The following is a 24102-nucleotide window of genomic DNA, read 5'->3' on the forward strand; positions in this document are numbered from 1 at the left end:
AGGTGGAAATCGAGGATTTTGAGTACGACGAGGACGAAGGAATCTATTATTATCCGTGTCCATGCGGCGATCAATTTCAAATATCTCTTGCCGAGCTAACTTGTGGCGAGGAAGAAGTCACATGTCCTTCCTGCTCTCTCGTAATTAAAGTGATTTATGACAAAGAGTTATTTCGCGCCAAGCAAGAAGAATTTGAGAAAAAAAATGAAAAGAAGGAATTGACAGCGCAAAAAGTTTAAAGCATTTAACATAATTATTTTTGAGATAATTCCAGTAAGTAGAAGTTAGGATTTTACTAGGAAAAATGTGTGTTCTGGCAAATAAGGCTTAAAACTATATTTAATATGGAAAATTTATAAGTTGTTCTAAGTTATATACAATTTAATCAATATAAATTAATTATTGATTAATAATTAATTATTAACAAACAAATAAAAAACAAACAAATAAAAAACAAACAAATAAAAAACAAACAAATAAATAATTATACTTATTAATTAATTATTTTATTACAAATATAATTTATTATATAGAGATATTTAAAGAATTTTGTATAATTTTTAGTTTCAATTTTTTCAGAAATTATTGTTGATTTTTTTGTTCACTGTTATATATTTTTATATCGCTGATTAGGACATCACAAGTGACAAAAATGGCAGGACGTGGTAAAGGAAAACCTGGTATGTCCTTCACCATGGAACAATTAGGTTTCGCCAAGGGAGAGATGTTACCAACACCAGTTCTGCAACCATCACCAAGTTATCCCATGCTGGATCATAAGCCTCTACCAATACAGATGACAACTGAGATAAGCTATTTAGTCGAATTAAAGAGAGACTTCACCGAGTATATGCGGGAGTCGTCAAACAATGTGCAAGCTGTCATCTTGAATGAAGATATTGAACGCTATTGTGAGGATTACGAAGAAATTGCAGGATACAATAAATCGGAATATGAATCGAAGTATGACTGGAGCAAATTACCAATGGAATTAAAGTCATCGCGAAAGTGTAAACTTCAGCAACAGAATGTGAGGCCGTGTAAGAAGAGAAAGATCATAGACATTGAAAAGAAACTAGTGGAATTGGACAAAAGTAAAAACCCACAGCGTATTGATGCTAAAGAGGAGGCGGAGGAGGAAGATGACGATGAGGAAGAGGAAGAGGAAGAGAAAGAGAAAGAGAAGGGGATGGGTGAGCGTGTGAAGGATGAGGAGGAGATAGATGAGGAAATGGATGATGGAACCGATTACGCAAACGAGTACTTTGAGACTGGTGAAAATTACTGCAGCGAAGACGATAATGATGATGGACCCTTTATTGATATGTGAATTTAACATATTCTCAATTTTAGAAGTATTGATCTGTTTTCAGGATTTTTGAATACTGATAACGCAAATGCTGCAAATTTAATTTAATTTGCTCATTTCTGTGATGTGTAAATTTTTTATTACTTGTAATCATGCTGTTATTCAATATATATAGTAGCATTGTCTAGGGATAAAAATCAATTAACACGCGAGTTAATTATCGTTAAATTGAGGATAAATATATATCATTGCGAGTTCAATTAAATAATACAGCTTGAAATGAATATATTGTTGCATCATACTTTTCCCGTTTTTTTAATTATGTGTATGAAAAGCAAGTTTTCGACAAGATCAATTTTAATAATAAGACATTATTTGTTAACGTGATCGTTTATTATATTTGACTTTCTTTCATTATTCTTACAATAGTAATGAGAAAGAAAAAATCAGTGTAATGTACGAGCGCATCTCAAAAGAGAGAGAGAGAGAGAAAGAGAAATTACTGAATATTATGGATGTATATATAGATTCGCAGTGTTTTCGTTGTATTAACGTGACACGTTTGTACAAATGAGCCATCATGTATAGATAAATCAAAATAAAATTTTTTACAAAATATCCTTTTCTATTGTGCATGAATCAGTTTGCTTGTATCTCTATTATCCTTGGTTCTTTTATTATTGTAACTATTGTTGTACCTCCGTCAGCTCTATCTCTTCTCCAATCCTTCTTGTTTTGTAATACAACCAGCAGTTATTAAAATAGATTATCCAACAAATGATTTCTTTATTTTCAATATAATTTAACCCTTATTTAATAATAGTCTTTGAATAAAAATTAGTTGCTACCAAGAAGAATATCTTGATTAGTATGGTTTTGTTTCAATTAAAGTTTCCAAAATTTGGAGATCATATTTTTTAAATAAAATCATAAAATGGGATGTCCCAAAATTTGTCAATAAATCCTTATCCGCAAATGAGCCGTTTCGGCACTAGAGTGGTTTTGAAGTGAATATTTTCTTCTTCATTATATCTACAATAGCTTCCCCATAAATCAGATGCATATCGACCAATTCTTCATAAAAGAAAACTTGTCCATTTCGAACATAAATTTCGACTAAATAAAATACAATAATACTGAATGTATAATGCTGAATGAATACTGAATTCTGTGATACTGAGCTTAGTCCACAATGTCTTATTTAAACAATGTAAAACAATGTCAAACAATCTTTTATTGTTATGTTTAGTCAAACAATGTTCTACGTATATCTAACAATATTTTAGTCTCTGATTCTCTAGTGATGCTGGGATTTACTTGCCATTTACGGCGAGATTTCGAGACGCACGCCTCTTGCCCCCCCTCTCATCGTTCGCGCCATAGCAACGCAGCGCCGGCCGCTCGTAACTAAGGAGCGCGGCACATAGTCTCAGGAATGTGCGTATCAAACGTAATAGCACAATTAGGGTGCCGTCACATGGGGCGTAACTTGCGTAAGCGTAACCAGCGGATCGCCAATCACCGAGTTATTCCGATAGAGCCCTTCGTCGAGCTCTATCGGAATAACTCGGTGATTGGCGATCCGCTGGTTACGCTTACGCAAGTTACGCCCCATGTGACGGCACCCTTAGCATTCTAATAGCAAAAGTTATTATTAAAATTTTCTATTTAATCTTTTATTTTGTATTAATAATGCAAATAGTTATTATTCTATTATTAATCACGTATATGTGTTCTGTAATATTATTTTACTAATATTATTTATATTATTTTATTTTTTTAATATTATTTTATTTGTGTTTTTCATTAAGAATTTGACTCGTGCTTCATTATGTAATATATTCATTTTTACGATATTGGTCCCATTTAAATATTTATATAATTTTACACATTTAATTAAATTAAATGTGTGATAAGTTTAATCATTTTAATTACTTATTTGAAAGACATTGAATGCATTTTCATCAAGAATTTGACTCTTCTTTTATTATATAATAATTTCATTTTCACGATAGTGGTCCCATTTAAATATTTATATAATTAAATTAAATTAGAAGTGTGATAAGTTTAATCATTCTAATTACTTATTTGAAAGACATTGAATGCATTTTCCTCAAGAATTTGACACTTCTTTAATTATATAATAATTTCATTTTTACGATAGTGGTCCCATTTGAATATTTATATAAATTTACACATTTAATTAAATTAAATGTGTGATAAGTTTAATCATTTTAATTACTTATTTGAAAGACATTGAATGCATTTTCATCAAATATATGACTCGTGCTTCATTATGTAATATATTCATTTTTACGATATTGGTTCCATTTTAATATTTATATAATTTAATTAAATTATATGTGTGATAAGTTTAATCATTCTAATTACTTATTTGAAAGACATTGAATGCATTTTCATCAAGAATTTGATTCTTGCTTCATTATGTAATAAATTCATTTTTACGATATTTGTCCCATGTAAATATTTATATAATTTAATTAAATTAGATGTGTGATAAGTTTAATCATTCTAATTACTTATTTGAAAGACATTGAATGCATTTTCATCAAGAATTTGACTCTTGTTTCATTATGTAATAAATTCATTTTTATGATATTTGTCCCATCTAAATATTTATATAATTTAATTAAATTAGATGTGTGATAAGTTTAATCATTCTAATTACTTATTTGAAAGACATTGCATGCATTTTCATCAAGAATTTGACTCTTGCTTCATTATGTAATAAATTCATTTTTACGATATTTGTCCCATGTAAATATTTATATAATTTAATTAAATTAGATGTGTGATAAGTTTAATCATTCTAATTACTTATTTGAAAGACGTTGAATGCATTTTCATCAAGAATTTGACTCTCGCTTCATTATGTAATAATTTCATTTTTACGATATTGGTCCCATTTGAATATTTATATAAATTTACACATTTAATTAAATTAAATGTGTGATAAATTTAATCATTTTAATTACTTATTTGAAAGACATTGAATGCATTTTCATCAAGAATATGACTCGTGCTTCATTATGTAATATATTCATTTTTACGATATTGATTCCATTTTAATATTTATATAATTTAATTAAATTATATATGTGATAAGTTTAATCATTCTAATTACTTATTTGAAAGACGTTGAATGCATTTTCATCAAGAATTTGACTCTTGCTTCATTATGTAATAATTTCATTTTTACGATATTGGTCCCATTTGAATATTTATATAAATTTACACATTTAATTAAATTAAATGTGTGATAAGTTTAATCATTTTAATTACTTATTTGAAAGACATTGAATGCATTTTCATCAAGAATATGACTCGTGCTTCATTATGTAATATATTCATTTTTACGATATTGGTTCCATTTTAATATTTATATAATTTAATTAAATTATATGTGTGATAAGTTTAATCATTCTAATTACTTATTTGAAAGACATTGAATGCATTTTCATCAAGAATTTGACTCTTGCTTCATTATGTAATAAATTCATTTTTACTATATTTGTCCCATGTAAATATTTATATAATTTAATTAAATTAGATGTGTGATAAGTTTAATCATTCTAATTACTTATTTGAAAGACATTGAATGCATTTTCATCAAGAATTTGATTCTTGCTTCATTATGTAATAAATTCATTTTTACGATATTTGTCCCATGTAAATATTTATATAATTTAATTAAATTAGATGTGTGATAAGTTTAATCATTCTAATTACTTATTTGAAAGACATTGAATGCATTTTCATCAAGAATATGACTCGTGCTTCATTATGTAATATATTCATTTTTACGATATTGGTTCCATTTTAATATTTATATAATTTAATTAAATTATATGTGTGATAAGTTTAATCATTCTAATTACTTATTTGAAAGACATTGAATGCATTTTCATCAAGAATTTGATTCTTGCTTCATTATGTAATAAATTCATTTTTACGATATTTGTCCCATGTAAATATTTATATAATTTAATTAAATTAGATGTGTGATAAGTTTAATCATTCTAATTACTTATTTGAAAGACATGAATGCATTTTCATCAAGAATTTGACTCTTGTTTCATTATGTAATAAATTCATTTTTATGATATTTGTCCCATCTAAATATTTATATAATTTAATTAAATTAGATGTGTGATAAGTTTAATCATTCTAATTACTTATTTGAAAGACATTGAATGCATTTTCATCAAGAATTTGACTCTTGCTTCATTATGTAATAAATTCATTTTTACGATATTTGTCCCATGTAAATATTTATATAATTTAATTAAATTAGATGTGTGATAAGTTTAATCATTCTAATTACTTATTTGAAAGACATTGAATGCATTTTCATCAAGAATTGGACTCTTGCTTCATTATGTAATAAATTCATTTATACGATATTTGTCCCAACTAAATATTTATATAATTTAAATAAATTAGATGTGTGATAAGTTTAATCATTCTAATTACTTATTTGAAAGACATTGAATGCATTTTCATCAAGAATTTGACTCTTGCTTCATTATGTAATAAATTCATTTTTACTATATTTGTCCCATGTAAATATTTATATAATTTAATTAAATTAGATGTGTGATAAGTTTAATCATTCTAATTACTTATTTGAAAGACATTGAATGCATTTTCATCAAGAATTTGATTCTTGCTTCATTATGTAATAAATTCATTTTTACGATATTTGTCCCATGTAAATATTTATATAATTTAATTAAATTAGATGTGTGATAAGTTTAATCATTCTAATTACTTATTTGAAATACATTGAATGCATTTTCATCAAGAATATGACTCGTGCTTCATTATGTAATATATTCATTTTTACGATATTGGTTCCATTTTAATATTTATATAATTTAATTAAATTATATGTGTGATAAGTTTAATCATTCTAATTACTTATTTGAAAGACATTGAATGCATTTTCATCAAGAATTTGATTCTTGCTTCATTATGTAATAAATTCATTTTTACGATATTTGTCCCATGTAAATATTTATATAATTTAATTAAATTAGATGTGTGATAAGTTTAATCATTCTAATTACTTATTTGAAAGACATGAATGCATTTTCATCAAGAATTTGACTCTTGTTTCATTATGTAATAAATTCATTTTTATGATATTTGTCCCATCTAAATATTTATATAATTTAATTAAATTAGATGTGTGATAAGTTTAATCATTCTAATTACTTATTTGAAAGACATTGAATGCATTTTCATCAAGAATTTGACTCTTGCTTCATTATGTAATAAATTCATTTTTACGATATTTGTCCCATGTAAATATTTATATAATTTAATTAAATTAGATGTGTGATAAGTTTAATCATTCTAATTACTTATTTGAAAGACATTGAATGCATTTTCATCAAGAATTTGACTCTTGCTTCATTATGTAATAAATTCATTTTTACGATATTTGTCCCATGTAAATATTTATATAATTTAATTAAATTAGATGTGTGATAAGTTTAATCATTCTAATTACTTATTTGAAAGACATTGAATGCATTTTCTTCAAGAATTTGACTCTTGCTTCATTATGTAATAATTTCATTTTTACGATATTGGTCCCATTTAAATATTTATAGTCTATCCCTTTTTTCCCTTTTTCCAGCCGCGTTTTGAGAGAACAAATCACTTTGGAAATAGCAAAGTTGTGCTTGAAGCACTTAATTTTGTTCCTCAATTTGAACTGTGAGAGAATTTTCAAATAAAATAAGATCTTTTTTAAGCGTTTCAAAATCACTGAAACGCGTATAAAACTGAGATATTAATGAATCGATTATGTGGAGATGTTTTTTAAAATCACAATCTTTACCACGTTCTGCAAAGAGAATCTGGCAAGATGGATAAAAATGAAACATATCGCTTTCTAAATGATTTTTTAGTAATACTCATTTTCTGCGGAGTAAGGAATTTCTGCTCAATGGATGCAGCATCGAGAAAACCGCCATGGAGAAAATTCACGCTGAGGACAATATTATGATGTGACTCCAATGATGACCTTATTCTCTCGCCAGTTTTGATAGCTGTATTATGGATGCTGAGCACAAAATCCCAAGAGACTCTCAAATATGTGCGTGATTCTAGATAGATTGGAATTATGATCACATCCTCTATGTAAGATACCTTTTATAAAATCTGCCATTGGTTCTCACAGTTGTATAACGTAATACTCTTCGGAATGGACAGAAAATGTAGGCACAGCTTTCACAAATTATACCATACCCTTTTAATATTTATAATGATTTGTTCACAATTGTACTATATAAAAAAATGTATCAAATAATTGCCACATTGATATTACCTCATCGTATTAAAAAAATGAAAAATAGTATGTTAATATAAGAATAATTAATTAATAACTTGATTTTTTTTCTGTTGACATAATAAGGATTTTAAAAAATCTCGACTTTTTTAGAATTTTTGAGTTGAATCATCAGTAAAGAATCCACATAAAATTAATATAAAAAAATGCGATTCAATGAAATAGACTCAAATAAATTATAAGAATTGACAGTTTATAGTTTTATTTATTATTACAAGTTTCTCTCTATATATAACCATAAGTAATGAAAAATTATAATATACCTACTAGAACACATAATATAGGGGTTGAGCATGTATAGCAACATGCCTCTATATACTATCATCAATGTTAATAATCTATATTATTATGTATAATCATTGACTACAGAGTAAAGGAAGGAGCATTTGCTGGATTTTTGAAAATGAAGAGTGATGCCGACTACATTTTATTCGTGATGACGGATTTGATGTCATCTCGTTAAAAAATGTGTATAAGTATAAGGGAAAAATAAAAAAATATTCGTAATTATTTTCTACTAAATTAATAATTCACAAAGGACAATAAAGAATTATTTTATTTTTTACATTTTTTGACAGTGCTTCAATCATAGAGTTTCTATTTCTCGAGATTTTTTAATAAAACAAGTTGAATCATAATAAACCATATTTTTATATTATAATGGATCAATAGTTTCATATCTCTCTTTTATACGAGAATCTCTCATTATATATTTTCAATAAAATATAAATCAAAATAAAAATTTCTCTATTCAGATTATATATTTATATAATAAATACCGTTTCAAAAATGCTCGATTAGACAGCTGATGGTGACATTTAAAGGGTACGTGGACTTATTTATTATTTTTCAAATCTCATAAATTATCATAACAAATCGCCGAGAACGAAAATGAGTAAAGACGATCAAAAAATGAAGTTATCATCATTTTTCAACATTTCTTAAGCTATATAGTGTCGTTGTTACTATATGTATTGAAGATTAAAAATTGAAATTTGTACATAATCAGGACAAAAAGAAATCTTTGATTCTTTTTTCTGATTGAATTCAATTTCTAATCTTCAATCTTAATCTTCAATATAATAATTTGATACCAACTTTTCGATTAGCTGCGCTTGTTGGTCGATCGTTGGCCGATGAAGATAAAAATAAATTCGAAATCCTTTTCGACAGATAAAAGGATATCAAGGAAGAGAATATATGCCATTTGAAACCGTAAAAGACAAGTGTGACATTTAAATTGGTAATTATATAGTCAAAAATTCAAATAATAATATATAACTTCAAGTTGATATATTTTTATATCTAAATAATTAATTTAAAATTAGGAGTGACATGTGGCCTCACATGGAAAGTCACAGACTAATATGCGAAGGGTCCCAGGTTCGAATCTAGTTTAAGCCTTAAACACCCTATATGCCCGCTTGGAAAATTATTGTGAAAGAAGGATTGGATTTGGAAAACGAAGCAGGATTAATAAAAGAGGAGGAAAAAAGAAGAAGAAGGTAGAGGCGAATAAGAAGTAATAGTAAAGAAGAAGAGAAGAGGAAAAAAGAAAGGAAAAAGAAGAAGAAGGGAAATGTAGGGTAGAGGAAGAAGAGTTGGGAGGAAGGGGGAAAGGGTTAAAATGTGTAAGATGTATCTTTAAGGGCAGGATGTAAGAAAGAAGTAATGAGATTATTGTAAAAGATTCGAGTACGCTCCTTGATAAAAGCGCCAAGTAACCCCTAGGGGATCACTAATAAATATTATTATTAATTTAAAATTATTTGCAATTGTGTTTAATTAGTATATATAATATCTTCTTTGTAATTCTGTTTTTGTTTCTCGCTTTCCTTCTCCTTTGTCGCATTTTTTATAATAACTAATTATTATTTATAATATATATGGGCGGGGCAGAAAATCAGTCGACGACGGCTTGGCAACCTATCATACATTCAGCGATGTCTGAAAGACATCGCAAATTTTCTTTGAAAATTAATTTCAACATTGATTATGTTATGTAATTTTTTTAAGTTTTGCTTCAAATTTTTCATTCGCACTGTTCTATGTGATACGTTGTCTTGATGACTATAGTTATTAGCAAATTTGATTCTTCTCGGAAACGATACTAAATTCCTCAGAGTATTCCGCTTTCTTTTTGTTAGACTTTTTTGTTTTTTCATACATTTTCGCACAATTACAAAAGTAACACACAACGTGTCCAGCACGTTTGATTTATCGCGACAAAAAGCTATCTTGCCATAAAATCGATACGAATTCATATCTTCAATAACGATGACCATCCACTTCCTACGTACCTTTTGTCAACGGAAAAGGGTAACAAGAAAATGTAGAATATTTCGCAATACATATATCTTGATAAAAAAAAAGCCTAAGCCTTTTTCTACAACTTTTCTTATCTACATATTATAATAACAACAATCAAGTGCGTTTAGGTTTTAGAACAAAAGAAAGAGCAAGGTGCGTATCTTCAAATATGAAACTAAAATACACATATATGAAATATTATAATAATAGGCTAATAATAATTAGCTTATAATTAGCTAACTATATGAATGGCACAATAGAATGATTTTATTTTTTATGAATCGAGAAAATGTGAAATTTTATAGTGAATATCTTTAAATACGCTTATAAATAAACTCTTGCGAATCACACACGTGATTATTACAAATATATGTATTAATAAAGATGGTAACAATAAAAATGCTAGATGCGGTGGACGTAACATTTGCATTTGCTTTCAATCGTTTCGGAGAGGAAAGAGAGATTGTTTCTTGAGATTGAATTAATATGTTCTAATGAACATGTGACACGCGGTCTAACATCACAAAACATGTCGACTTCTGAACTCGGACGGGCAGTGTAAGCTTGCAGAGTGTTTTTTTTTATGTGCTGTAAGCCATATACTATATATATTTCTGTTTTAATAACGCGTTTACTTCGATTGGCTTAAATCTTTATTGTTAAGCGAAAAAGAGTAAAACTTATCTCATTTGAGTCAATAAGTAAGTATCATTTTAAATTATTAAGAACTCTGCAATTCATACGTGTTTAAAATATTCTTTTTTAATCCATTAATTTTTATTTTTCTATCCATTATAATTTTTATTTTCTCCATTTAATTTTATTCTTATTCCTTTTTTTAAATCCATTTTATTTTATTTATAAGGTTACATATGAAATTCTCGAAAGCTAACGCATTATTATTCAATAAAATTTTCTCTATAGTCTAATGTGACTGTATATAGAGAAAATAAAATAAAATATATATATATGTTAAATTAAATATAAATATAAACAAATTGTTTTCCCATACTTTTGTGATAATATCTGTTAGTATAATATAGATTTATAGTAATAAAAAGGCGAAAAGAACTTTTTTAAAACTTTTGTCTTAAAATTAATAATTTTTAGTTAAACTTGATTGGCATAAATAAAGTTAACAAAATATATATATTTAATTCAGATGTTAAAAATGCTCGTAGGAAAGCACACACACAACAGGTAATAATCGTAGATTGAGATTCCATCGGACACAAATGAATTCGGAGTTGCAGCCAGTCCTTCATTGTCACTTAAACGATGCTATGAAGCGTCTATGTCTGTGATGGAACAATCGGTGACGATGATAACTCCTATCACTGAAATCTAGGGATTCAGACGAAAAGATGTCTTATATTTAGCCTAATCTTTTAAATTCTTGGATATATCTTTCTTGGACGCCCTTATTTAAATGTCTCTTGTGTGCAATTTCGTTTTCATTCGGGAAAAATCAGCGAAAAATTTTTGTTGTATGCTGCAGGCTGCAGTAAAAGATTATTTACCTTGAATTTTATAAATTAAAACCACACAATTTATTCTAACACTAAGTATTATTATTATTTTCTTTTTTTTAATTCAGTGATTTGCTAACAGTTTTTCCAACATTGAGTAAGAATATTTAATCAATGTTACAATTTTGCGACATTAAAAGGCGAAAGGCAAACGTACAAAAATGGTTATATATATTCTTGCCTAAAAATCTGTCGCAATCCTAAGTTAAAGATCATTCTTTGGGTGAAAAATTAGGCCGACATTTTACGCAATGGACTTTTGGAGGGAAGCGCTACTGTGCGATACGTATACATAATAATATGCTTCAGTAGTCCTCAGATTTTTTCTTTACAAAGAACGTTCAAACTTTATTTTGAGAATTGTCAAATAAATATTGAAAGCAAGAAACTATAAATATTTACCATGGATATGTATACTTAAAACGATAAGACTTAAATCATTTAAAATTAATACGCTGCAGTAATGTATTTATTAAATTAAAACACATTTTTTATTTGTTTAAATTAAATAACAAGAGAAATAAATATATAATAAATAAATATATAATAATAAATATATAATAAATAATAAAATATATAATAAATAATAAAATATATAAGAAAATATTTATAATAAAATATATAATAAAATATATAATAAATAATAATAAATATATAATAAAATTAAATAAAATTAGTTTAAAAATTTAATTCCAATTTTTTTATATTATCTCTTCATCTAAAATCTGAGAATCACTGATCGATTTGAAGCTTTTCTCAGAGCTAAATTTTTATATACGTCAGATAAAACTTGTTTATCCTTTCCTCACAATGAAATTAACAATTATTCTTGTCATTTAAAAATATCTTCAATATCGAGTAACAATCATCGTCAGCGATCGCTCGTTTTCAAAGCAACACAATTTTCATTTCCTTTCATCTTGAATCCTGCCATCTTATGAATCTAATTCTGTCCACCCAATCTTCCGTCAATTGTTTGTTCCAGCTATTCCAGTTTTTTTAATATTTAACGGTGTCTTCAGTATTTAACATCATTACTGTTATAATTATTATCGTTACTGCTTCATTGCAGTTGATTGGTTTTTGGACGTGGATCTGTGGATGGAGTGTAATTTATACGCGCATGCGCGCTCATAAAAGGAAGAAAAATCCATAATTGCCTTTTTTTTTTTTTTTTACCTCAAACGAGCGAGTGTTTTTCGAATTCTTTGGTTCATCCGACAACTGATAAATGGCGAAAATGAAATAAATCGTTTGTGTTTTGACCATCTTGCTATAGAACATCAACAATATTTAACGTTTAAATATAATTTAATTTAATTTAAATGTCTTATAAAATTTTGAATAGATATGAAAAAAATTTCAATCTTTTCTTAGTTTTTAAAAATATTTAAAATATTTTTTGCTACTTATCGCAGATATTTAAAATGCTGGTTTTAACAAGAATATTTTTAATATTTATCGCAAGTCCGAAAGATTGGTGAACTCTCGCCCGTCATTGATCTCTCTTCGAGCTTTTTTTAGATCTTTTTTCATCATCATCATTCTTTTCTTCAAAGAGGAACGTACGAAAGAATATATGTATACATATTTGCATAAGAAAAACAGACGGAATAATATACAGCATGCATAGTGGATAGATCCACCTATTTTCATTCTTTTCTTTCGATGCGCGATTTTGATCGGCATTTTCATTTTCCAAATTTTGATGATCGAACGTTATCGTTATCATCATTATATCGTCGTCGTCGTCGTCACACACACAGCAATATTTTATGTTAAAACTTAATTGCGAAGATATTCAACGCACTATATATACTGTGTGAAAAAACACTACACCTCACTACAGTGATTTATTTCGCTTCATAAATGATGATGATTAAATCATTTGAGACCGTCCTCTCGACCATTTAAATAATTAATGGGCGTTGTGATCTCTCTCTTATATATAATTAAGATATATTAATTGTTAAAATCAAATTTTTATGAGCGGCATATGGAAAATGTGCTTCAAGCTATATTTCAAAAGTGAATAAGAGGTCATTTATTTTGTAATAGCTTGTAGCTAGAAATCATCAACAATAATAATGTATAAACTTGTCTACAAAATCACACGTGAAATGATCGAGATTTGGTTTGGAAATGGAGCAAGTTTTTTTTTCGTAGCAATAACATGTAAAAAAAGAGAGATCTTATCTCTATTCGAAAAGAAATTTATTTCGCGGTTTTGTAGCTCAAGGATTCCACAGATCTCTTCAATTTAATTATGTGTAATTCTTATCTTAGACAAAAAATTTTCTACGCAAAAAGATTTTTTAAAAAATTAAAAATATCAAAATTTTAAAAGCCAACAAAAAAAATTTTTAAAAATATACAAGATACAAATATACTACAAAATTTAAATAAATATTTCAAATATATTACATTTAAATAAATATGTAAAACTCAATTAATTCAGTCGTAACTGCTTCGTCGTGAAATGTTATAAGATATAACAATCTTCTCGAAATAATAAAGCATATTATACACAATATTATTTCACTGAATAATTATTTAATAATGATATTGTCGATCTGAAGAATTCTCAATGCGATACTGTACTTTATTTATAATCCGCGAGTGCTATATCTCATAATTGTATACATAGTGTGTATACGTGTTAATATAATTATAATATATTCCGTATATAGACTTATATAAAACGCACGAGAAGCGATTATTCAAAGGCTACTTATTCTTTTCGATTTTATTTATTTATAGCAACAAGCTGTTTTTTTTACCTATCGATACTCGGTACTCGGCTTCGAGTTTTATAAATGGAAAAAGAATTCGGATTTTTAACTATATGGATCTCGTATGTACGGGATCACTTTAATATCCTATATAACGTTAATGTTTTCGCGTAAATGTGTATGTATTTGTCTTAAATACTTGTCCACGTGTCGGTAAATGCACGTATGTATATGTGCGTATGTGTATTTGCGTCCGCATATATATGTTTTATGTGTTTGTGTGTGGATAAGAAAAATATTTAAATAAATTTTCCATTCCATTCTTTGGACTAATTTTGCACAAAGAAGAAACATTGCTACATATTTATTCCATATTTATACTAATATAAATAAAAACAATATATTATTTTGATAGGCACACTTTGAATATGATATTTTTCTACTTTTTTTTACGTAGAAATATTCTAAACAAGATGAGCAAATAAATTCTTCACCTAATTATATGCATCTGATTTGCTGTGTATTTTATGTTTGCAATCTATGAAATCTCGAAACGTAATCACTGATGAATCGAAATAAGATATATGCGTATGTACCTTTTTTGCGTGTGTTTATATCTGTATGCATGTGTATGTGTGTAAGTGTTATAATAAATAATTATATTTTCTCAAGTCATATTCCTTGAGTTCGAGACCGACGCATAACCTGCACGCACCGTCATCGTATAAGTTTCTGATGTTAATCCTTCATCCTGATTCGGATTCATTCAGATTTTTCATCCTTTGCCTGGAATTACTTCATTTTTTATAACTAATGATGATGATCTATGCGGATTTCCACGATACTGTCCTACCATCTATTTTCTGATTGCGAAGAAAAAGCAAAATACTTTCTTATCGATGATCGATAATCGATAATTTGATGTTCTTAATTTTTTTCGAATTTGTTTCCGTGAAAGTTTTAGGATTTAATCTTGTTTAACCCGAGGTGTGCAATATGTTATCTTGATTATTTCATGTACTATTTGCACCTTACAATCAGTCGTTCTCAATAAACGCGTAAATCAATTATCGATCATAATCTTTCAGAAATCTTTCAGTATGGTTGATTAGTCTTTATAATTGTGTTCCCTCCCTTATCTTTTTATCTTTAATGACATTCTTCAGCAATTTTTGAATGTCAGAATCGGTATTATATGCTAATGAAGAAATTGAGAGACTTCGGTCGTGAAGATCTTGAATCATCATCGCGATTATCAATGAGGAAAGCTCTTTTATGGGGACATCATCTCGGCTCATCATTTCTTCGCCTCTTCGCTGAAGCTATGAAATTACGTGGACAGACCGATCCGATAGAGAGGTGAAATGATCTGCTTATCCCTTTCCCGGGAGGGCTATCTTGTCTTTCCGAGACGAAAAACGTGGAATCCTTCTCGTTGAACTGTTTTTCCCCTGTTTTTCTGTCTTGTCATTTCGAAAGACGCGACGGACTCTAATTCTCCGTGCCGTTGTTACCTTTTCCCCAGAACTTGTCAAAGCGATTGCGCGCTTTCTCAAGAACGTCACTTGCCGCCGAGCGTTGTGTCGAATCCGGTCCTATTGCTGGTGCTTCCAAGACATGATAACCGCTCATGGTGCTACTTCCGGTGCTCGTGGTACCGCCGGTATCTTGGGGCGACGACTCAGCCTCGAGAATACGGTAACTCTGTTGTGGTGCATGCGACGTAGATGATGATGTCGTCACCAACATCTTCATAATCGTTGTCGGCACGTTACTATCCTTTTTCTTCTCCATTTCGGAAGTTGGATCTTCTAGATATCTCAAGTTCGTACCTTCTACGGGTTTTACCGACGGTTCTGGACTTTGTCGCTCTTTCGTCTCCTCAACAATACCGGTGATCTAGAATTGAATACAAGATAATCCTGAAACCGTCTTTTTTACCGACAAAACAATTATTTTTGTGCACGCTTTTCTTTTTATTGGTTGAATAGAATAATAAATGCTTTTCCACGATTAAAGTACATATAGAAATAAAGCCGGGATCTACCGATTTTATGTTAAAAACAAAAACATTTTTTAATTAAAAAATTAAGTTGAATTCTTTATTTTATTAAAATTTTTAATTTATGATATCTTTACTATTATTCATCGGAAAAAAATAATAAAGAACTTTTTGATGTAATTTAGTCTCGAGAATACGCTATTAAAATAATGCCCAAATTTTTGTTTACATCTTATATGTACAATTATGCTTCTGACCTTCTCAGTCTTTGTTGATGTATCCTGTATGTTTGTGGGCAATGGACTGTCCCTTTCTGAGTCCAGATCCTTGTGGCCATTTATGCCGCTAAAACTACCGAGCGAGACACTTTCGCTCTCGGGCGATTTATAACCGGAGTGCTGGGAATGTTGTGATTTGTGTTGTGCTGCGAGCTCCGGTGGTGCCGATTGCGGTGCTGATGGTACGGATGATGGTGCCCACGTCTTTGCTTCGCTATGCGGACGCATGAGGGGCTCTTCGAAAGAAATAATTAAATTTACAATCAACAAGAAGTAACCACCAAAAAAGATTTCACGATTCAACAAAAAAATATCTTTCTTTTTTTCGAACACAAGAACAAGACTAATCACTTCCCGTACTTTTAATGCTGACTACGATTCTGGTTTTTAAAATGCTTTAGCACGTCACAATTTTAAGAAATTTGCAGTTAAAGTTGCAAGAAAGGATTACTTTTAATGTATTTTGTCATATTACAACTATATGTAATGAGATAAGACGTGTTGAAAAAGTTTTATTGTAATCAGGAAATTAAGTTATTATTAGATGTTTTAATTCTTAAAAGAAATGTGTTATCGATGATTATTAAGATATTCATAGTTCAATATGAGATTTGTTGCGAAAAAATTGTGAATTAGATCATTGAGGATCCTACCAAATATAGTTTTCAATTATATTTATTCAAACTAAGGGTTTTTGAATATTTAGGGTTTACAATGTCAAAATTGACAAATTCAACTGTATAAATTTTTACATGTATGCATATATAAATTTTTGCAAAAACTAAATATTTAAAAATTTTGATTTATATTAATTATGCCATTTTAAATTTGATAATTTTGACATCAGATTTTTGCAACCTAAAGGATCTTTAAGATTAAATAACAATGAATAAATATATAAATTTTATAAGTTCCTGATAAACTAACTTAATTATTAAATTAGTAAATTCATATCAGCTTTGATGGGTGACATATAGCTTCGTGTGGAAAGTCGCGGACTGCTAGAGGGAAGGTTCCAGGTTCGATCCTAAATACCCCATATGCCTGATATGAAATTTTTAGAAAAGGATTTGTGGAAAGAGGAGGAAGCGGTTAAGGAGAAGAAAGGAGGATGAGGATGAGAAGGAGGAGGAAGAAGGAGGAGATGGGAGAGAGAAGGAAAAAGGGAATTATATAAGGTTGCTTATAACCAGATTATAAGAAGTTAAAGTGATACTGTAAAAGATTCGGGAACGCTCCTTGCAAAAAAGCCTTTGTAACCTCAAGGGGATCAAATAAACGTTATTATTATATCAGCTTTGATAAAAAGCGCAATATATTTAATTGCTGAAAATATATAGAGATATGTTAAGATTTTTAATATCTTTTCTCAATAAAATTCTCATCAAAGACGCACTTAATTTTTTGGAAAAATTTTTTAATTATTATTTTTACATTATTTTTATATCTAATATTATCCTACCTTCTCGAACGTTTTGCGTAACGGTGAAAGTCTTGCCGGTGTCGAGAGGTACGGTCCAGTTTACGGGTTCCGGCGAACGCATGATCATCTGTTCCGGCGATTTCACTCTTGTCGGCTCCGGCGGACTTTTCACTACTGGCTCGTCATCCAACCACGGACTTGCTTGCGTAGCGGACATCGTCGTCGCCGCGCGTGTTTGTGACGGTGGCGTCGAGGCGACACTCGAGTCTCCACCGGTGGTATCCCCATTTACTTGGGGCTCCGCGGTCACTGGAACGTTTTGAAGCAAACTGCTTTATCGTCGACATAAATAGTCTCGTGTTTCCGCGATGGTGAGTCACACTGCCCTTGCACTCGATGATAAGTTATTAAATTGTCACGATCAACTTGTATATTAGATATTTCGCTCTTTTTTATGTCATAATATTAATTCATAATTTATTTATATTCTGTCTATCAATTACTTATAAAATATTGTTTTAATTATAATTAAGGCTTTTTGGTCCTTGCCGCGACCATGTTGTATTATGACGTCAGAAGCGAGAAAATACACGCTGAAAATTTTTGCGTGTCATTTTTAGATAAAAAGATATTTTGATGAAACACAACTTTAGATGGCTTTAGCACACTTTTAAAATATTCTGAAAACTATCATTTTCCCTTTATAATTAATCAACAGCTGTAAAATGACTGTAATATGAGGCCCAGTCCGTCCGGTCTTTGCACATGCGCAGTCATTCCGCATAACAAAGTCTGATTACGATCATTTTACGGTTGTTGATTAACTGTCAAGGAAAAAGAATAGTTTTCGGAGTATTTTAAAAATGTGCTAAAACCATCTGAAGTTGTGTTTCATCAAAATATCTTTATCTAAAAATGGCACACAAAAATTTTCAGCGTGTATTTTCTCGCTTCTGACGTTATAATCTAACATGGTCGCGACGAGAACCAAGGAGTTTTAATAATGAATTAAACAATATTTAGATTTTGATTATCATGTTGCAATTGAGTTTGAGATTTACTGTTTAACTTATAAAAATTTGTATAACTATCGAAAATCATGGATTATTTATATTTCCTGTTATATTGTCGCAGCAGCAAAGTTACAATTGAAATGTTGGATCAAATTCAACATATTTAGAATATTTTTCATGTGTGAGTTATAGAAATTGCAGTAGTGCCATGGAAAATTACGTTTACTTGAAAGTAAGATACTGTCGCATTCTCCTTCAAGTATGAATTAAAAAAGATATACGGTTGTAAATAGTATATATACTCCGTTCAACGAGAGAATGTGCATCGGTCTGCGCATAGACGGACAAAATAGAGAAAGATACCAGTATAGTTGCTTCGGAAGCCTGGTGCCATTCATTGCAGACACCGACAAGTTAAATAAGCAGTGAAGGGGAGACTATGGGAGAAAAATGTCCGAATGGAATTTTCGTCCGATCCGATGTCCGATGCACGTTCTGTTGTTGAACGAAGTATATATGTGTACATACATATACGTGTACATACATATATATATATATATATATGTATGTGTGTGTATATATATATTCCGGAAATATTGGCGTATACTTAGGATGCAATATAGAGATACGCAACAATACATACAAATGCAGACGTACAACAAAAAAATAGATAGGCACAATGCGAATGTGTGTGTGTGTATATATACACACGATACACACGATACATAAATACATATAGTATATGGTGTGCGAGTATATGTGTCGTTCAACAAGTTGATCAAATTTATACGCTGCATCGTTTTCGATGTTTATAAATCATGGAATCAATTACCCAATTCCTTATGGCATTATGTGAAGCATTATGTTATATATTCGCATTATACAGGATGTTGAAAAAGGGTAAAATATTTTAAGGGGATTTAGTATGCCCAAAAACAAGTCGAAAAGTCTTAATAAACATGGGTCCGCAAATAAACCGTTTTTGAGATATTTTTATTATTATTATTTTTTTATATATTTTTGTTTATTTTTATAATTCTTATTTTTTCTTTTAATTTATGCAAAAAATAATAGCTAGTATTTTATCTTATCTTAAAGTAGATGCTCAAAATAATCTCCTTTCATGTCTATGCAATGTCTATAATCTATAATATTGCAAATATCTGAAAAACGACTCATTTACGGATCCATATGTTTATTAAGACTTTTCGACTTGTTTTTGGGCATACTAAATTCCCTTAAAATATTTTACCTTTTTTTTCAATATATTTTATTTGTATTTTTTTATTGTTTGCTCAATGATTAAGTTTTTAAGAGAAAAGAAAATAGATTATATTTAGTTATATTTGCATCATACATGAATTTTGTTCTTCATTTTCAAAAAGACATTTCTAGTTAGATTCCTGAAGAGCTCTTTTTAAAGAAAGTCATTCTTTTTTATGATAAAAACATTAAATTCCAATTGAGTTCACAAAGTTTCCTTAAATTTAGATTTCATTGTTTTTAGCATTACTTTTATTTAACGATTTATAAATAGAAAATATTCTTACTATTTTAACAAAATAAGAGGGGAATAAAAGTTTTTTTTAGTAAAGGATTCTTTTTATTCTTTCATTACTATTATAAGAACATATCTTTCAATTTTGTTAAATATTGTATAAATGACGTATATTATATATGTATATGTTATTTTGAGGAAAAACTTTATATGTATAAATCAATTTATTATTAAAATATAAAAATTCATTAGACTAAAATATAACATCAAAATCTGTTTCCAAAATTGTTATTTTTTTAAAAGTTTTTTAATTGTGCATGTTAAATCTGTTAACTAATCGCTATTTTTAAAATATATGTTTATACAAAAAATGTATTCTTTCAAATAAAAATCTGTATATTTTCTCTATCTAAACTATCGTAAAAAATCCATTCCAAAAAGTATATTAGATGTCATACTATTTTGATCATATTATCACAAAGTAACATTGTTACTTGCTACTACTTAACATTGTTGGCGTTTTAAGTTGGTAATAGAGTTGCACGCATTCTTGATTTATTATAATTCGTGATTCGTAGTAATTTATGAAAATTCGTCGTTCATTATAGCAGTAGATCGTCCATATCGCGATTCATAGATCATTCGCGATTCATGATTCGTCATTGTAAAATAAACATAATTTATCATAATAATTCAGCAAATATTTAGACAGATGCTTTTGTTTAATTTTGATATAAATCATAAATAGAAATGTTTTTATTTTACTTTTTTACTTTTTTACTTTGATGAGTTACGAATTTATTTATTAATTTGTTTAATTCATCGAATTTCCGCGATAATCAGTAACAATAATTTAATGATTTATAATAGCGTTAGCATAAAATGTTACTTCGTTATTAAAAAATCATAAACTAAATGTAGATTGCTTTATCAGCTTTTTTCAAATCTTGATATTATTCTATAATCGGAATGTTTCTAATATAAATATTTCTGTTGATATATTGCAGGGGTTTTATGTTTATAGTTATATTAACAAAAACTAAAATAAACTATATGCTAGGTAGTTAGGTCAAAAATAAAATACTTTAGGTTAGATAAAATAAGATGCTCTACGTTATGTTGAAAACATGAATAACGAGTAAAGGAGCATTTGCTGAATTTTTGAGAGTGGGGGGTGATGCCGACTACGTCATACTTCGTTCGTGATAGCGGACTTCACGTCATTTCATGAATATAAGAATGGTGTGTGTAAAATAGTGCGTGAAGCGAGTGCAATACACAAACAGTTATGACGTCATTAGTTTGTACGGTTCTGGCTTCACTTTTTTGGGCAAATGCTCCTTCCTTTATTCTTTGGTTCAAAATGAGATGTTCTAAGATTATTAGGTGAGGTTGAAAAACTTCACACACACATAACGCTTAGAGAGGAAAAATTATGAAAGAGAGAGAATAATGAGACAGAAGATCATTGCAATTATTATAACATCTTCGAATAAAGTAGATTTGATCGATCCGAGAGCGATTAATGACGTCATTGATCAATCACAGCTATTTCTCTGAAGAATAAATGGCTGTGATTGATCAATCACGTCATTGATCGATCTCGGGTCGATCAAACCTGCTTTATTCGAAAACACTATTAGTTACATATACTTTGTTCGCATGTGTAATTCATTTTTGCCCACGCTAACATCAAAGGTGCCAACAGAGAGTTGTGCTACTGTATATTGTGACATATTTGTACAAACACGTTCGCACACTCAGAGTACATACACTCATTCATACACAGAGGTGCAATATCTGCCATGCAACTTTTACGTAGTATACCTTGGGTATGTATACATACATGCTAATGCCGATGATATATTTTGATATAACCTGATCCTGATCAAAAATATGACATATGTTTTCAAAACGGATTTGTCTTTTCGCACACACATGATAATATTAGAAACTATTTTAAAAACTATAACTGATGATAACTCTCTGTATCTCATAAAAAATGGTTTATTAAAAAAGGAAGATAATCGATTTTCAACAGATTCCTAATATACAATTTTAAACTTTCTACTTAAAATTCTTTTCTGAAATATTCTTGAGTTTTCACTGAAAATTTTCTATATAGCTATTAATCTCTCTATTGTAGAACGATGACCATTTTTGTTGTCCGCTTTTACGATTGTAAAAACCGTATGTCTCTATTGCCATAATATTTTATCTTATTTCTTATTCTATAGATATAGAACGTTCTTTTGTAGTTGAAGAAGAAATCTTCTGTAAGCAACGTGAAACGCTTATTTTATATGTGCGCGAAGAAGATGTGTGTGTGTGTGTGTTTTGTACGCACACACATAAACAGTTTCTTATTAGAATAAATATTCAATAGGTTATATAAGCAATAAGGATAGTAAATATATAAAAAGTCTGTAAATATCAATTAGCAGCTACATACTTTTTCTTAAACAACTATATGTGTTTTCTTAAACAACTATATATATTATATATATGTGTTTTCTTTATGCTAATGGATTTCTCATTATTTTGTACATAAAAGTATTGAGGTAAGATTATAAAAAAAAAAAAAAAGAATTTACGAGATATTTCGTAATTCATATAAGATTATGTCAAAGAGTAAAGCATAAAATATCTCGTAAACTATTCACTTTTTGCATCTATTCTCATAACTTCTTATGCGAAATACTATAATACGAAGAATCAATTTATGTAAAAAAATAAAGAATTTAAGTTCCGTTTAAGTAAATAACCTGTATTGACCTCTAAATGACTTTGAAAAACCCCATTCAGAGGCAATTCTAGGTTACGATATTATGTCTTTCTCGATAAAATTTTTAAACAACTTTTATATTGAACATTTTTCCGAAAAACCTTTTATTTTTGAGATAATCATATCACTTAAAATTATACCCCCCTATATATTGTGTATATATGTATAGATAGATAGATAGATATTTTGTATATATGTATATACACAATACAATATATATATATATACATATGTATATATATTTATTTATTTTAGTTACATATTATATAAGAAAAAAGGTAGAAATATGAAACAGAGTGATAATATATGAAACTGATATTATTTCTAAAACGACTGTAAGAATCTATCGGTAATTATTAGGTTCTATTTTCAACTAGAAAGTACTGGCATCAGTATGATGTTATTTACAGTCGTAAAGAACAGATGTTGTGTTTTTAACCATTCGTAAACCTTGCGTAAGGTTATAAATTTATAAATTTTATTTCTTTCTTTATTGATAAATCTAACATATTATCTGTAACCAAATTTTATCTTTTTCCATTTAACAAAAAAAATTTGTAAACATAAAAACAATAATAATATATAAGTCATTTTGTAATGTATTTATTAAATTTTTATAAATTGTTAAAAATTTTATAAATGCCATCTGTCGAAATTAAAACTCTTTGGGGCCATTTTGTTCCTAAACCGTAAGAGATACAAAGTTATGAATTACATATTCTTAATTTATTCGTAATCAGCTTTAACTTTATACAAAGAAAATTGGCAATTTCGATTAATTAGAAATCAGGCGAAAGGTCTATGGGAGTTTGGCTGCACTCTTTGATTTGTTTAATTAGATTAT

General features: G+C 28.6%; 2 protein-coding genes across 10 annotated transcripts in view; one reads left to right on the plus strand and one right to left on the minus strand.

Annotated features, from left to right (window-relative positions):
• The first annotated feature begins 133 nt into the window (after positions 1-133).
• On the plus strand, positions 134-1918 carry Polr3g (RNA polymerase III subunit G). The gene is made up of 2 exons (XM_083050079.1): positions 134-273; positions 634-1918. The coding sequence occupies exon 2, from the start codon at positions 653-655 to the stop codon at positions 1328-1330; it is 678 nt and encodes a 225-aa protein (XP_082906205.1). The 5' UTR covers positions 134-273; positions 634-652; the 3' UTR covers positions 1331-1918.
• Positions 1919-12639: 10721 nt separating this feature from the next.
• Positions 12640-24102, minus strand: part of LOC145943281 (uncharacterized) — an 81518-nt gene continuing 70055 nt past the window's right edge. For all 9 annotated transcript variants that reach the window (XM_083050749.1, XM_083050748.1, XM_083050756.1 and 6 more), the window contains 3 exons: positions 18002-18271; positions 16519-16775; positions 12640-16158 (listed from right to left, as the gene is read on the minus strand). In XM_083050749.1, the coding sequence (XP_082906875.1) occupies positions 15751-16158; positions 16519-16775; positions 18002-18271 (935 nt within the window). In that variant the 3' untranslated portion in view covers positions 12640-15750. The remainder of the gene's footprint in view (positions 16159-16518; positions 16776-18001; positions 18272-24102) is intronic.

Source organism: Prenolepis imparis, unplaced genomic scaffold (assembly GCF_030444845.1).
Source record: "Prenolepis imparis isolate NDT839.2.m4 unplaced genomic scaffold, iyPreImpa1.0 SCAF_11, whole genome shotgun sequence".
NCBI lineage: Eukaryota > Metazoa > Arthropoda > Insecta > Hymenoptera > Formicidae > Prenolepis > Prenolepis imparis.

Bases quoted from the DNA above. Each gene is read 5' to 3' on its own strand.
- Polr3g (XM_083050079.1), top strand. From the start codon at position 653: ATGGCAGGACGTGGTAAAGGAAAACCTGGTATGTCCTTCACCATGGAA.